General features: G+C 49.3%; 2 protein-coding genes across 2 annotated transcripts; one reads left to right on the top strand and one right to left on the bottom strand.

Annotated features, from left to right (window-relative positions):
- Nucleotides 1-924, top strand: LOC311200895 (olfactory receptor 14A16-like; the record flags this gene model as incomplete). Its single annotated transcript, XM_084275198.1, has 1 exon — nucleotides 1-924. The coding sequence occupies one exon, from the start codon at nucleotides 1-3 to the stop codon at nucleotides 922-924; it is 924 nt and encodes a 307-aa protein (XP_084131324.1).
- Nucleotides 925-14,668: 13,744 nt separating this feature from the next.
- Nucleotides 14,669-15,595, bottom strand: LOC311200809 (olfactory receptor 14A16-like; the record flags this gene model as incomplete). Its single annotated transcript, XM_084275115.1, has 1 exon — nucleotides 14,669-15,595. The coding sequence occupies one exon, from the start codon at nucleotides 15,593-15,595 to the stop codon at nucleotides 14,669-14,671; it is 927 nt and encodes a 308-aa protein (XP_084131241.1).

Here is a 15,595-nt window from a genome sequence, read left to right as displayed (position 1 = left end):
ATGTCCAACAGAAGCTCCATCAGCCAGTTCCTCCTCCTGCCCTTTGCAGACGCACGGGAGCTGCAGCTCCTGCACTTCTGCCTCTTCCTGGGCATCTACCTGGCTGCTCTCCTGAGCAATGGCCTCATCATCATCACCATAGCCTGTGACCACCACCTCCACACCCCCATGTACTTCTTCCTCCTCAACCTCGCTGTTACTGACCTTGGCTGCATCTCCACCACTGTTCCAAAATCCATGTCCAATTCCTTGTGGGACACCAGGGCCATTTCCTACACAGGATGTGTGGCTCAAATCTTCTTCTTTTTATTTTTTATCTCCACAGAGTACTTTCTTCTCACTGTCATGGCCTATGACCGCTACGTTGCCATCTGCCACCCCCTGCACTACGGGACCCTCCTGGGCAGCAGAGCTTGTGTCCACATGGCAGCAGCTGCCTGGGGCAGTGGGTTTCTCCATGCTGTGCTGCACACAGCCAATACATTTTCACTGCCCCTGTGCCATGGCAATGCTGTTGACCAGTTCTTCTGTGAAATCCCCCAGATCCTCAAGCTCTCCTGCTCAGATGCCTACCTCAGGGAAACTGGAGTCCTTGTGGTCAGTGTCTGTTTAGCTTTTGGGTGTTTTGTGTTTATTGTGGTGTCCTATGTGGAGATCTTCAGGGCTGTGCTGAGGATCCCCTCACAGCAGGGACGGCACAAAGCCTTTTCCACCTGCATCCCTCACCTGGCTGTCGTCTCCTTGTTCCTTAGCACTGCCTTCTTTGCCTACCTGAAGCCTCCCTCCATCTCCTCCCTATTTCTGGACCTGTTAGCATCATTTTTGTACTCGGTGTTTCCACCAGCAGTGAACCCCCTCATCTACAGCATGAGGAACCAGGAGCTCAAGGATGCCATGTGGAAACTGAGGACTGGATGTTTCTAACAGTTCATCTTTGGCCATGGTACTCACATATGTTCCAGTCTGTTTTTAGTACGAATTTTGCTGGTTGTTTTGTCTTCTCAGTAGCCTAGAGACATGTATGCACTTCACTTTTCTCAGCAGGTTTCCACCTCTGCTTGCTCTGTGGTCATTTTGATGCTGCTCAGCTCTCCAGTGTCTTCTGAGACTTGGAAAACTTCCCATCTTTCAGATGTCTAATAAACAGTTTTCTCATAAGTTCAATGTGTTGATAAGTGACCCTTCTATGTATCTGAACACAAGTTGGTTTGGAGAGAATCTGCTCTGAAAGCTGACCCCCTTCATATGCTGCAGGATGAGCATGAGCCAGCAAATTGCCCTCCTGGCTAAGAAGGCCAATGGCATCCTGGGGTGCCAAGGTAGATCACTGGCAGCCCCAGTACCTTAGGGCTCAGAGTGTTCAGAGACAAAAGGAGGGTCCTAACATTGCTCGATGTCATTTCTGGCCATACCAGTGTCCAACTTTGAACCTGCTAAATGCACAGCAATACATCCCAAACTAAATGTGTGATGGATGAAAGATGTTCATGGCCTTACATATCCCCTGGTATCCCACTAACAGCTCCAGGAACATGGGGTCAGGGCTTTTGTAGCCATGGGAGTGGATGTAACTCTGCCCAATGTAATTTCCAGCTTCAACAGTGTCCACCTTCGACACTGCTCAATGTGCAGCACCAGCTCCATGGCAAAAGGTGCCCTGAAACCTCCCCAGTTAGCCCACTAACAGCCCCATTAACCTTGGGGCTCAGGGCATTCCTAGCACCAGGAACAGTCCTAAAAATGTCATTTTCAGGCTCTCCCATCATCCACTCCTGAACATGCTAGATGTCCAGCAGTAGAGTCCCAGGTTCTTTAGCACTTACTGCTACTGCTGGATTATCCATACTGCATGACTACAGGAATGAGCCCACTGTTGTGGTGCACTTGTTGTCTACAAAGGTGGGCTGGTTTCAGGAAGACTACAGTTGATTTTCTTTCTAGCAGCCCATGTGGTGCCACATTTGGCTGTTAGAATGAGAGCAGTGCTGATAACAGGGAGGCTTTAGTTGTGTCCAAGCAATCAGACTTTTCTGTTGTTCATTCTCTAATAGTAACGGGAAGGTGGGGAGCACCCTGGGAGCTGGAACGGGGACACAGCCAAGACAGGTGACCCAAACTGCCCAAAAAAGCCTATTTCATTCAGATCACACCATAAAAGGAGTGTGGTGGGGGCAGGAGGACTCAGCTCCAGGACACACGTGCTTTCAGGATGGCTGTGAGCTGTGCGGCCAGAGCTGTGGGGTTCAGTGACAAACTGCACTGTGCATCACCTGTTGTGTGTATTTTGCCACAAAGTCCTGTTGTTGTTGTTGTTTCTCTCTCTGCTGTCCCAGTAAACTGTCCTTATTCCAGCCCATGAGGTTTAGGGTTTCTTTGGTTTCCTTTTCCCTTCCTTTCCCCCCAACCCCAATTCCCCCACATCCCCCATCTTAGAGAGAGAGCAGCTGCGTGGTGCTCGGCTCTGGGCTGGGGTGAAACCATGAGAAAAGGTTCCAGCACAACACCCCCACATCAAGACAGCTCAGACGTGACGGGTGGAGAACCGGCCACAAGGAGAAGAATTTGGGCATTGCAGGGGCTGCCATAGCAGTCAGAGGTGCTGAACAGGAATCTGGCCATGAGCACATTGGGCTGCACTGGGAGGAGTGTGGCTGCACAGACAAGGGCCCTTCTGGTCCATCTGCACTCAGCACTGGTGATGCCACCTCTGGAGCAGTCAGTCCCAGTGTGGGGCTTCCCAGTCTGGAGGAATGAGGAGGAACATGTATGTGGTCAGGGAAAGTCTACCAAGAGACCCGGGCTTCTTTAGCCTGGGGAAGGGGAGGCTGAGGGAAGCCCTCTTTGTGCTACAGAGAAAGAACATCAGAAAGGAAGTCCATGTGAACTGAGGGCTCTGAAGGCCAGGGTGGACATGAGGATGAAGAAATGTCATTCTGAGGGTAGTGCTGTGGTGCAAGAAGTCACTGGGAGGAAGTGTGGACGAGCTGGTGGCTTCGTGCTTGTGGGAACAGCTGGCGAGGAGGGAGAGACAGCAGTACAGGCAGGGACATTGTTAGGTGACAATGAGGTGGGAAAGCGTGTTGCATCCCTGCAGCCTACAAAGAACCAGGTACAGGGGTGTGAAGCAGTGTGGCACGGGCTGTGGTGTAGATGGCCAAGGGTGCCATTCAGGCTACAAGTACCTGATAGGTCTTTGCCCCCTTGGCTGTGGCTGATGTCCCTGCCACAGAGGCCGCAGAGGAGGCACATTGTCCTCATGGCCATGGAGCATGGTTGCCTCCTTGCACCCACCCCAGGGGAGGCCTCCATGTGTCATACCCCTGTCCTTCCCTTTGTGTCACACTGCCCACATCCCAAGGAAGAGCCCTGAGACACAGGTGAGGGTCAGGATCTCCCAGTCCAGGGGCTGGGGGTCAGCACTTGGCATTTCTGCTTCATCAGACCAAGCCAGGGTGTCCTCAGCATCAGAGCTGCCTGTGCTTTGCCTGGGTTTGTCCTCATGGCCTCCAGTTGTCTGCTCTAACGAGCCCCTGGGGAGGCTTTGTCAGGAATGGCTCCCAGTGGGGACTGTTGGTGCTTCAAGGTACTTTGGGCATTAGTCCTGCCTTAAACTTCTTGAGAGGTTTCTTCAGTCTCTTCTTTGTAGCTGAAGTCTCTGGTCTCACCAGAGACTCCATGAGGCTCATTAACATCCAGAAAGCCCTTACAAGCCTATCTCCTCAGGTAATTTCCTCTAAAAAATTAAGACTTGTATAAGTAATTAGAGAGGTTTTAATTGGGTGATGAAAATTTTGAAGGAATTTCACAATGGAGGATTTTTTCATACAGAAAAAAATTGTTTCTGTCATTTTTCAGTTCATGGAAGAGGTTTTAGCAGCATTCTACAGTGGATGTTTGTACAGAGGTCTCCTAAATAGTTCTGGACAGGCAGGAAAAGCAGTCTCTTGAGATCCAACCCTGTCTGGAGAACCTTGCTCTTCCCCAAGCCCAGCAGTTCCCTCACTGGCCTCCTGGGACTCCCAACACTTTTCCTGGCATCATCTGTGCTCACAGGCACAGGCAGATTTCTCTGACAACAAACAGCAGTTCAACATGACACAGTTTAATAACCATGAAATCTCTCTCCTCAGCTGCTGCTACGGCCAAGCAGCGTGTGTAGGGGGTCAGCTTTACTGGTGCTCCCAGTGCACAACCTAAGGAGGGTTCAGGCCAGGGAGATCCTTCATCTCTTGCAACTTGTGCTTGGGTGCTCTTGCTGGGTTGTTAGAATTTTTGAAACTTTTTCTGGTAGAGCTGGAAAACTACCTCAGGCACAGTTAGTGGGAGAGCTGGGGATGTTTCAGGCCAGGAATATCTTCAAGCCTCCACTCCTTTTCTTTGGCACCTCTTGCTGGAGGTTTAGCAGTTTCCAAGGTTGTTGCTGGTAGATTGAAATATGACGTCAGGCACTCTTAGGACCGTTGCCTGGGCTAGGAATGCCCTGACACTCAAGGTTTCTTGTTGTGCTACTTTACTACCTGGGGAGGTTTCAGACCACAAAACCTTTTCCAGACCTCCCATCAATTTGTTTGGGAGCTGTTACTGGACATTTATCAGTTTCACAGGTGGATGCTTGTAGAGCCTGACAATGAAGTCAGGCAATCTTAGGACTGTTCCTTCACCTATGAAGGGGGGCCTGAGCCCCAAGGTTACTGGTGCTGCCTGCAGGCTCCCTGGGGAGATTTCCTGCCAGAAAATTCTTTCCTCCCTCACACCTTTTGTTTGGAGCTCTTACTGGACGTTTGGCATTTTTCAAAGTTGGATGCTTGTAGAGCCCAGAAAGGACATCACACACTCTTAGGACTGTTCTCTCAGCTATGAAAGCTCTGAGTCCCAAATTTACTGGGGCTGCTTTTGCTCCTCCTACCAGGGGAGGTTTCAAGCTCACAAGATATTTCAGCTCTCAAACCTTTTGTTTGGAAGTTATTGCTGGACGTTTAGCACTTCTTGACTGTGGACACTGGTAGAGCCAGAACATGATGTCTGGTGTTACAGGACCATTCCCTTGGCTGGGAATTCCATTCACCCCAAGGTTACCAGTGCTGCTTGTGGGCTACCTGGAGTGGTTTCAGCCCGGGAACATCGTTCAGCCTTCATAGATTTACTTGGGAGCTATTGCTGTATGTTTAGAAATATCAAAGGGGGAACCTAGTAGAACCCAAAACTGATGTGAGGCACTCTTAGGACCATTCTCTTGACTAGGAACGCCCTGACCCCCAAGGTTACTGGGCTGCTAGTGGGTTACCTGGGGGGATTTCAGTTCAGGAGGCTTTTACAGCCCTTGTAACTTCTGTTTCCCACCTATAATAAAGGTGGGATATTCTTTCTGTCCCTCCTTTTGATATTGTACTTAAGGAATTAAAAAATAGAATCTATTAAAAACTGATAAAGTATTAAAAATAGAATCTCCCACACGTTGGATCTCAGGGGAACCACTGTGATGGAGGATAAAGAAAGAGCTGATGTACTTAATGCCTTTTTTTGCCTCAATCAATAGCAGCATGGTCAGTTGTCTCCTGATACCAAGACCCCTGAGTGGAAAGATGGGGATGGGAGGTAGATGGAAGCCCCCATAATCCTAGGAGAATTGGTTACTTACCTGCCCAGCCACTTATATCTGCAGAAGTTGATGGGCTTGGATGGGATACACCCAAAAGCACTGGGGGGTTGTGGGGGGTGGATTTGCTCATCAAGCTACTTTGCCTTATTAACCAGCAGTCCTGGCTGACCAGGGTGGTTCCACCTGACTGGAAGCTGGCACATGTGACACCCATCTACAAGAAGGGACAGAAGGAGGACCCAGGGAACTACAGGCCTGTCAGCCTGACCTGAGTGCTGGGGAAGGGAATGGAACTAATCATCTTGAGTACCACCATGCAGCACATGCAGGACACTCTGGCCATCAGGCCCTGTCAGCATGGGTTTAGGAAAGTCAGACTGTGCTTGACCAGACTTACCTCCTTCTATGACAAGGTGACCTGCTGCTTATTGGATGAGGGGAAGGCTCTGGATGTGTTCTACCTGGTGTCGGTAGATAGGGCCTGGCGGTTGGAAGATTTCGGGCTGTACGGAAAGGTAGGACCCCCCCCTCTCCTTAGGTAACCAATAGTAGGTAGCCAGTGAGGTAAGCGGACGGAAGTGACATCAGACCCCTGGGGTATAAAGCCCCGCGCCCCTCTCTAATAAACGCCATTTGCCGCCCACCACATTGGTGTCTGTGAGCTGATGGACCGTGCTGCCAGAGTGTGGCGCCGGTGCCGTTCCTGAACCAGGTGGCCACGCCTAACAAAGGCAACAAGTGGCGCCGAAACCCGGGAAATTCGCCTGATTCGGGTGAATGGTGGCCGGAGAGGCGGGACCAGCCCGGCGGGGAGGACGCTCCCGGACCAACAAGGAGGATGGAAGCCCTTGTGAAGGTCGTATTGGAATTGCATAAGCAGTGGGGTATTGAGTGTCAGGTTAAAGATTTTACTCTCACCGCTGTGAGACTTTTAGAAATCGAGGTCATCGACCAGCCGGTTGATATTCTCCACCCTGAGGTGAGGGATAAATGTACTAAAGCTTTGGCCGAGGAAATTATGTCCTCAGTTAGTGGGAAAACTCTGAAATCGTGGGGGAGGGTCGTGCAGGCACTCCAGAAAGCGATACAAGAGCAGGAAACTTGGAGGGAGGTGAAAGAATGTTTGTCGGTCATCCCAAAAATTGGGAATCGGGGCGGCCACACAAACTTTGCAGCCCCCAGACGGTGATAAGCCTGCCGAGCCCAAAGATCAAAAGGGTGATATGCCTCGTAAAAGTTCATGTAAAGTACCATTGGTTTGTTTTCCCCCAGCCCCTGAACTACAAGGGACAGCAATGTGACGTGATTTGGATTTTTGCAATTGGACACATTCAAATTGTTAATTAATGTCTGTCTAATGTCAACAGTTCTTACTGACTATTGCAAATGCAATTTGAAAATTGTTAATTGTTTGAATATTTTGATTGTAGCTATTGAGCTATTGTGCACACACTTTTCCTTCCTCCTTACTTTATCTCTATCCTCTATCTATCACGGAGTACCATCAATAAGATGGCAATGTTGAGCCACGGGGTGGTGTGACATACCATGTCCCTCAACGAATGCCTGTACCAGTGGACTTATGTCTCAACATTGCTGAAATGTTGCATTAAGACGCTTGTAAAGGGTTAAGGAAGGATTGCTAACAGGATGGCTTGAAGTGCCATAGCAGTGACCTCCCATAAACAATGCCTGGCTTGAAGGCCTCTGCCTCACTGATAAAGAAGAAACATCAAAAGGGACATAAGTTTGGGTCTAACACCATATCTTAAGTAAATTACACACTCAAGGACTATGTGCTCTGTGGAAATAAAATGACTTCTTTGACAAGTTCCAGTACCCCCCCTCCTCCTTATCTGTTCATGAATTCCTTGCTTGTCTCTAATTGGTCACAAATGCAGGCAAAGCATTTCATTGTAACTAGTTCAAGCTCCCCCTTGTCCTTGAAGGTACACACAACCTGCTGAAACCAAACTTGTAGTTGGGATCAGAGTCAAGGGGTAACTGAGTCTGCACAAGACAGAAGGTTACTTGCGGTGACGAAGAGGAGCCATCCGACTTCATCCCCACGACCCTCAGTGACCACCACCCAACAGCAGTGCACAGGCGCAGCTGGGAGGAGTTGATGGAAATCACCTCTTGGAACTCATTTTAATACGAAACAGGACAGGTTATGAATATGTACAGGGGTATGAGGTCACCTAATGAATAAGTATCACTGAACTGTATATAACCAAGAACTGCCACGTTAGTGTGCACGTCCACAGTGGAACAACCCCCCTGCACCCAGTGCTGAACCATGACAACCAGCAACTAATGGAACTCCCCACCTGATGTGAAGTCGATTCGGACTGATGGGACGCCTCAGCTCCATGGTGGTAGCTATTGCAATATCTCTCTCTCTTTCTCTCTCTCACTCTCTTTCTCACTCTTCTCTCTTTCTTCCTCCATCCCTCCGTTCCCCCCCCCCCCTCTATTCTCCTGCACATTTGTTGCAGGCCAAATAAAGTGACTTAAACCTTGACTGCGTTTTGAGTCTTAATTCTGTTCCCAAGAATTGTGAAGACCTCCTCACGATAAAGCACCTAATTGGACATCACTCAGGGGTTCAGCCCAGCCACCCCCAGCCACCCAGAGCAATCTGAGGTCGGTTGGAACGCAGCGGGGGTTAACCTCTGCCAAAGCAGTCTATCTGGTGTGGATCATGACATTCCTGACTTGAACTTCTTGAGAGGTTTCTTCACTGTCCTCTTGGTATCTGAGGTCTGTGAACTCAGATGAAAAGACACGATGTGGCTCATTAATCATACAGAAAGACTTTACCAGCATGTCTATTCAAGTCATTTACTTTAAAAACATTAAGACCTGCGTAACTAATTGGAGAGGTTTTATTTGAGTGATGAAAATTTCAAAGGAGTTTCACAGTGGAGGATTTATTTCATAGGAAAAAATGTGTCTGTCATATCTCTGATCATGGAAGAAAGTTTGCATGCTTGTCCTGGTTTCGGTCAGGATGGAGTTAACTTCATTTGTAACAGCAGATGGAATGCTGTGTTTGAGAGTTGAAATGAAAGCAGTGCTGATAACACCCTGATGTTTTTAGTTGCTGTCAGACGGTCAAGGACTTTCTCAGCTCTTCGTATTTCTCTGCTGGCCAAAGAGAATATTCTATGCCAATTACGTCCTGCCCAGGATATCGGGGGGGCTGACGGGAGGAGGAGCGAGGCGGCTCTGGGACATACAGTTTTGGGGGATGGTCGGGTTCTGGGACGGCTCTGGGTGGCACGGCCTGAGTTGTGGGTTTGGTGAGAAACTGCATTGTTTATCAACAGCTTCATATATTTTTTCTCTAAAGTCCTGTCAGCATTGTTATATTGTATCTTTCTGTTATCTTAGTAAACTATCCTTATCCCAACCCACGGGCCTCTTAGTTTCTTAGTTTTGGGGTTATTTGCCCCTTCCTTTTACCTTCCCTTGCCTCTCACACCCCCCCTTCTCTCTTCCCCTGCTCTTTTTCTTTAAGGAGCAGGCAGTTGTGTGGTTCTTGGCCCTCAGCTGGGGTAAAACCATGACAGCATCTTAAAACATCTGCCAGCTCTTCTCTGCTCCTTTGGTGCTGAGGGCAGTTTCCTTGGGGGTCCTACTGACTAACTGGTAACCAACAGACCTAGTAATGCATCCCCTCTCGTAGGGCTGTTACCTCAGGACTCATCTTTGATGAAACCCAGGATACTCCTGGATTGCTACCAGTCCCCACTCTGCTTTTACAAGGTAGTTGAAATCCACCAGTAGGAGGAGAACCTGCATGAGTGACCCATCCTGTGAGATGTAGGTTGTCAGGAAGAAGCAGTGTTACAACCCAAGACATGAGCTTTCTGCATCAGGCTATCACCATTCAGATTCTGAGGCACAGATGAAATAAAAGCCCCTTCCCCACCCATCACTCCCCTTGTGTCCTACAAGCCCTTCAGAGATAGATGCCACCTCACCTTTCTCCTCCAAGGGTTCAATGACCTCACAGGGCTAAGGGTCAGGGATCCCCCTTTACAGTTTGGGTGAGGCTCAGGGTGAGGGTTTGTGATTCTGCTTAGAGCTTCTTGGAATTGATTTCAGGGCTGCTCAGCTTTGTGACTTAGGGGATTTGGTTAGGGCTAGAAGGAAGGGCCAAGATCAAGGCTGGCATGTCAAGAGTAGGGATCAAGTGCTGTCCCTTTCATGTTCTGCTTCCTTGTCTTTCCCCACGGTCCCTTTGCTCTTGGATGAAGCTCTCGGGCATCTCAAGCACCTCACAATGTTGCTCCTCACCAACCAGCTTCCTCCAGCAGAAGTATCATCACCAGCAACTCTCCAGCAATGCCACCTTGGTTTTCATCTTCCTCTTACCCCAGACTTCATCTCCCTGGCCTTTCCTTCACAATCCCTGACCTCATTGTAGCTCTTTGGGAATCATGAGTTACATTTTGGAGAAGGGTTGAAGATGTGGGGAGGGTGGCTTCAGCATTAGGTATGGGTTAAGCTTCAGGCATCTGGTGAGGGTTTCAACTATGGTGTTGGCATTTAGAGTAGGGTGACAGATGAGAGCTCCAGGTTAAGAGATAGGATTGTAATACACAGAAAGTTTGAGGGCAGTGCCAGGTTGGAAGAGACAGGGTGTGTAGGCACTCTGCGAGCTTCCATCCTCATGATGACCAGAGAGTAACCTCAGCTGGTGACCAAAAGCCTCCCCATTTCACTGGGCACTGGACGACCACTGGGCCCTGTGGTGTGACAGGACACATCCAAGTGGCTCCATGACACAGCATGTCTGTATCTTCTCACTCTGTCATCCTGAAGTTGCTCCCTCTGATTTCCTGCTCCAATCAGCATTCAGGGAGGCACGTGTCAATATTCTTAAGGCGTTTCATCACCCACAGCCCTGAGCAGCTTCTACTAAACCTCCAGGAATCTTCCTTCCTGCCATGGCCCTCCACACGCAGTGACTTTCCCCTGAAAGCTTGTCAGTGTGCAGCCACTATCATCAGTTTATTCTTGCCTCTCAAATTCTGTATAGTTGCAGGGGGACTTTGAGGAGACATTGTCTTCTAGAAAGAGTTTTACTAATCTGATGATGTCAGCTAACACAGCACAAGTCCATTTCTTTCTCAGTCCTGACTCACTAATATTTTCAGCTTCAACAAACATTTTCATTTGACTGAAAATATTCCCCCAGAAAACTCCAATTTGATTTTCTAAACATGGGCCTGGGGTCAGGGGACACAGCCAAGGAGAAGTGACCATAGGAGGCTGGGCAGGGAGTTCACTAGGGTCATGAGTTGGTGACAAGGCTCTGGGCAGGAAATTTGGCCAGGAATAAGGCCAAAGTGGGTGCTGGAGCTCTGCCAGAAAAGCCTGAGAAATTTCTTCACATTTAAAAAGATACAAGCACGTTTTCACTGGCTGAATATTTCCAAACAATCAACTGTTGTTTTCCCCAAATCAGACTCAGTTAGGAGCTCTGGGGATATGCATTAAAAGTAGGAGAAGAAATAAACATCTTCCTGAGTCCTCGGGGTGTCAGGACACTGTCACACTGTGCAATGAAACTTGCCTTTTGGGTATTTCCACCTGCCCTGAGGAAATGGACTGTGTCTCAAGGCCCCTGTTCAGCAGACTCTCTGCCCATGTGCCCTGTCCTTTGCTTTTGGGATTTACTCCACCCCCTTACAGTTTTTTACTCATACTTGGGGAATGTGTTTTATTTCTTTTGTAACTTTTTTCAAAATGAGGAAGAATTCTGTTTCTATTCCCAGCCAGTCCTCAGGGTAAACAGGGTGGGAATTGTGGCAAAGAGGCTGCAACATTCAGCTGCAGGCTCAGTGCAGAAGCCTGATGGAGGAAAAGAGAGCAACTCCCAAGCATCCCTTGGAGACATGGTGGAGTTGGGGAGGTGTAGAGGAAGGTCATCTAAGCAGTGTGAGATATCAGGGAGACAGCTGTTGTGAGCTTTCCACACCTGCTTAGGAGATCCTCTGGTTCCCTATCAATTGGAGAAAGCTGCTGTCACTTCTGTAAATTGAAAAACTAAAAAGCCTGAAAATATTGAAACCTCTTTTTTTTTTTTTTTAATTAAGTGCCCACTGATATCTTCCACTTTAATTAGAGTCCTGAAACTTCAATTAGCTGTACAAGTCTTGAAACTCTGAAGAAAAGACACATAGCTCGTTAGGGCTTTTTCAATTTTAATGAGCCCTGTGGTGTATTTGGTGCTGATTCCATGAACTGCAGATCCTGTGAGGAGATTGAAGCAGTCTCTCCAAGAGTTAAGGTCAGAAGAAAAAGCTGAACTGCTGTAGAGTGTTAATTGGCCCCACTGAGGCCCATTACTGAGAAAGCCTCTCTCCTCGTGAATGGGTTAGAGCAGAAAATTGGAGTCTGTGATTTAAGGTAGACTAAGGCACTGTGCAGGTGGATCTGATGCTGAGTATTTTATCAAGCAGAAGAGCCAGCCCCACAGAAGTGGGATTCTGCCCCCTGCACTGCCACAGGGCTCTTCCTGGGCCAGTGTCACATGGGGTGTATGATGCAGAGTGTGGTACAAGGGTACCACAGCTCCCAGCATCCTGAGGGGGTGCAAGGAAGCAGTGAGGCCCCAGTTCTGTGACATTAGTATGTGTGGTTGTTCAGCCCTGGCTGGAGGCCAGACACCCACCAAAGTCGGTCTATCACTCCCCCTTTTTTGGACAGGGGAGAAAATATCTATTGAGAGGCTCAGGAGTCAAGATAAGGACAGGCAGAGATCATCCTGTAATCAACGACACGGCAAAACAGACTCAACACAGGGTGAAGGAAAGAAAACTCTCTGATTGGTGACACTGCACTACACAGACAGTGACACCAGAGTCGGGTAATGAGAAGTGTGACCAGATCTTAAAGCACCTTCCCCCACCCCTCCCTTCTCAGCAGACTGCACTTTAGTCAGGATTTTGCTCCCTTCTCTGGCGGTAAATGCAGCTGCTTGTGTTTCTCTTTCTCCTGTATGTGATTCCCAGAGGCGCTGTGACCATCGCCAATTGGCTCGGCCTTGGTCAGCAGCAGCTCTGGCCTTGAATCGGCCAATGTTTACTCTCTGGGGCCTGCAGAGAGCCTCTGGCTGCTTCTTACAGCACCCATTTTCTGCAGCCCCCATTCTCTCCCAGCACCCAGCAACTCGAAACTGCGACACTCCACCCCTGGCCTCTGTGAAACACATAGATGAGAATTGTTCTTTAAATCCCCATCCCAACAGAAATTCTCTACAATTATTTCACTACCCAGCTCTGTTCAGCCTGTTCTGCCCATTCCCTCAGCCAATTAGTGTCCTTATCTCAAATTCCTGGAGCCCCACATTGGGCGCCAAAAAGGACTGTGGTGGTTTGACTCTGGCTAGAGGCCAAATGCCCACCAAGCCACTCACTCACTCTCCTTTTCAGCCAAAAAAAGGGAGAAAACATATATATCAGGAGGCTTAGGATTCAAGATAAGGACAGAGGGATCACTTTCCAATTAGTGCAATGGGCAAAACAGACTCAGCACAGAATAAAGGAAATAAAACTCATTTATTACAACTGCAACTACACACCCAGTGAACCAGAGTTGGGTAATGAGAAGCACGTCCAGGTCTTAAAGCACCTTCCCCCACCCCTCTCTTCTTAGCAGACTTAAACTTCATTCACAATTTTACTCCCTTCTTCCACCCCAACATGGAGCAGGGAGGGGCAGGGAATGGGGAGTGGGGTTCCGGTGGTTCCTCACCAGCTGCTTTCATTCCCCAGATCTTAACACTTTGAAATCCCCTGCACCCCTCCCTTCTTCAAAGACTTGAATTAATCATAAATTCTCTCCCTTTCACCCCCTTCCATCACAGCACTGGGAGGGACAGGGAATGGGGAATGGGGGTTTTCTCCTTTATGTGATTCACAGATGTGGTGTGACCATCGCTGATTGGCTTGGCCCTGGTCAGCAGCAACTTTGGCCTTGAATTGGCTGATGTTTACTTTTCTGGGGCCTGCAGAGATCTTCCAGATGCTTCTTACAGAATCTATCTCAGCAGCACAGCGACGCAAAACTGCTAAGCCAGGGTGCCAGGCAACTGAGGTCACAGGACACCAGCGTCCTGGAAAATCAGTGGCCCAGGAAACCAGTGGCCCAGGAAACCAGGGCCTTAGAAACCAGGAGTCATGGAAACCAGGGCTGCCAGGAAACTGGGGTGAATGGAAAAAAAGGGGCACGGGAAACTGGGGGTGTGAGAAACCAGTGGCACCAGAACCGGGGAGTGTGGGAAACTGGGAGCGCAGGTAAGCTGGGTTCAAGGAAACTGGAGGCGCGGGAAACCAGGGTGAGGAGACCCCAGTGTCCCAGGAAACCAGGGTGCCAGAAAACTGGGAACGCAGGAAACAAGTGACATGGAAAATCAGTGCCCCGGGAAAGCAGAGCCCAGGAAAGCAGGAGCTTGTGGAAACCTTGGTGCCAGGAAACCGGGGTCCTGTAAATTCAGTGAGCTGGGAAAACAGAAACGTGGGAAACCGGGGTCCTGGGGGCATGAGAAACCAGAGTGCTGGGAAACTAGGGGCACAGGACCACAGTGGTGTGGTCCTTCCCAGAGGAGGAAGGAGTGACCAAGACAGTGTGTGATGAGCTGACCCCAGCACCCATTCCCAGTCCTCCCTATGCTGCTTAATGGGAGGAAGGAGAGAACTGAAGACTGAAGTGGACCCTGGGAAAAACAGGGAGGGTTGTGGGTGGCATCACTGTAATGACAAGTGAGATGAAAGAGACAGACCAGTGATCATGCAGGTACAGGGACAGAAAAAGAAGGCCCTTTGCAGTCAGGCATGATGCAAGAAGAGCACAGCTCATCATTAAACAGTGTCTGGATCACACAAGACCGAGAGGTACCACATTAGGAATGGAATAACTGTGGACCATGTTCTAATTGCTTAGACAAACGAGGAGCAGAAGAAAGCAACAACTAAAAAGGCCAATAAATACAGACTAGTCCTAACAGGAGTGACATGGTCAGGAATATGCAGAAGATGAGCTGCTTGTTGGGACTCAGAAACATCCAGTTATCTGTTTCCACAGGGCATCCTTGAGCTCCTGGTTCCTCATGCTGTAGATGAGGGGGTTCACTGCTGGTGGAACCACCGAGTAAAGGAATGACACCAACAGATCCAGAAACAGGGAGGAGATGGAGGGGGGCTTCAGGTAGGCAAAGAAGGCAGTGCTGATAAAGACAGAGACCATGGCCAGGTGAGGGAGGCAGGTGGAAAAGGCTTTGTGCCGACCCTGCTGCGAGGGGATCCTCAGCACAGCCCTGAAGATCTGCACATAGGACACCACAATGAACACAAAGCACAGAAACCAAAACCAGATACTGACCACAATGACTCTTATTTCCCTGAGGCAGGCATCTGAGCAGGAGAGCTTGAGGATCTGGGGGATTTCACAGAAGAACTGGTCAACAGTATTGCCCTTGCAGAGGGGCAGAGAAAATGTGTTGGCTGTGTGCAGCACAGCATTGAGAAACCCACTGCCCCAGGCAGCTGCTGCCATGTGGACACAAGCTCTGCTGCCCAGGAGGGTCCCGTAGTGCAGGGGGTGGCAGATGGCAACGTAGCGGTCATAGGCCATGACAGTGAGAAGAAAGTACTCTGTGGAGATAAAAAATAAAAAGAAAAAGACCTGAGCCACACATCCTGTGTAGGAAATGGCCCTGGTGTCCCACAAGGAATTGGCCATGGATTTGGGAACAGTGGTGGAGATGAAGCCAAGGTCAGTAGCAGAGAGGTTGAGGAGGAAGAAGTACATGGGGGTGTGGAGGTGGTGGTCACAGGCTATGGTGATGATGATGAGGCCATTGCCCAGGAGGGCAGCCAGGTAGATGCCCAGGAAGAGCCAGAAGTGCAGGAGCTGCAGCTCCCGTGTGGCTGCAAAGGGCAGGAGGAGGAACTTGGTGATGAAGCTGCTGCTGTTGGACAT

Source organism: Gallinula chloropus (assembly GCF_964237585.1).
Source record: "Gallinula chloropus genome assembly, chromosome: 25".
NCBI lineage: Eukaryota > Metazoa > Chordata > Aves > Gruiformes > Rallidae > Gallinula > Gallinula chloropus.
The sequence above is the reverse complement of the archived record's forward strand: the minus strand, read 5'-3'. Positions and strand labels throughout refer to the sequence as shown.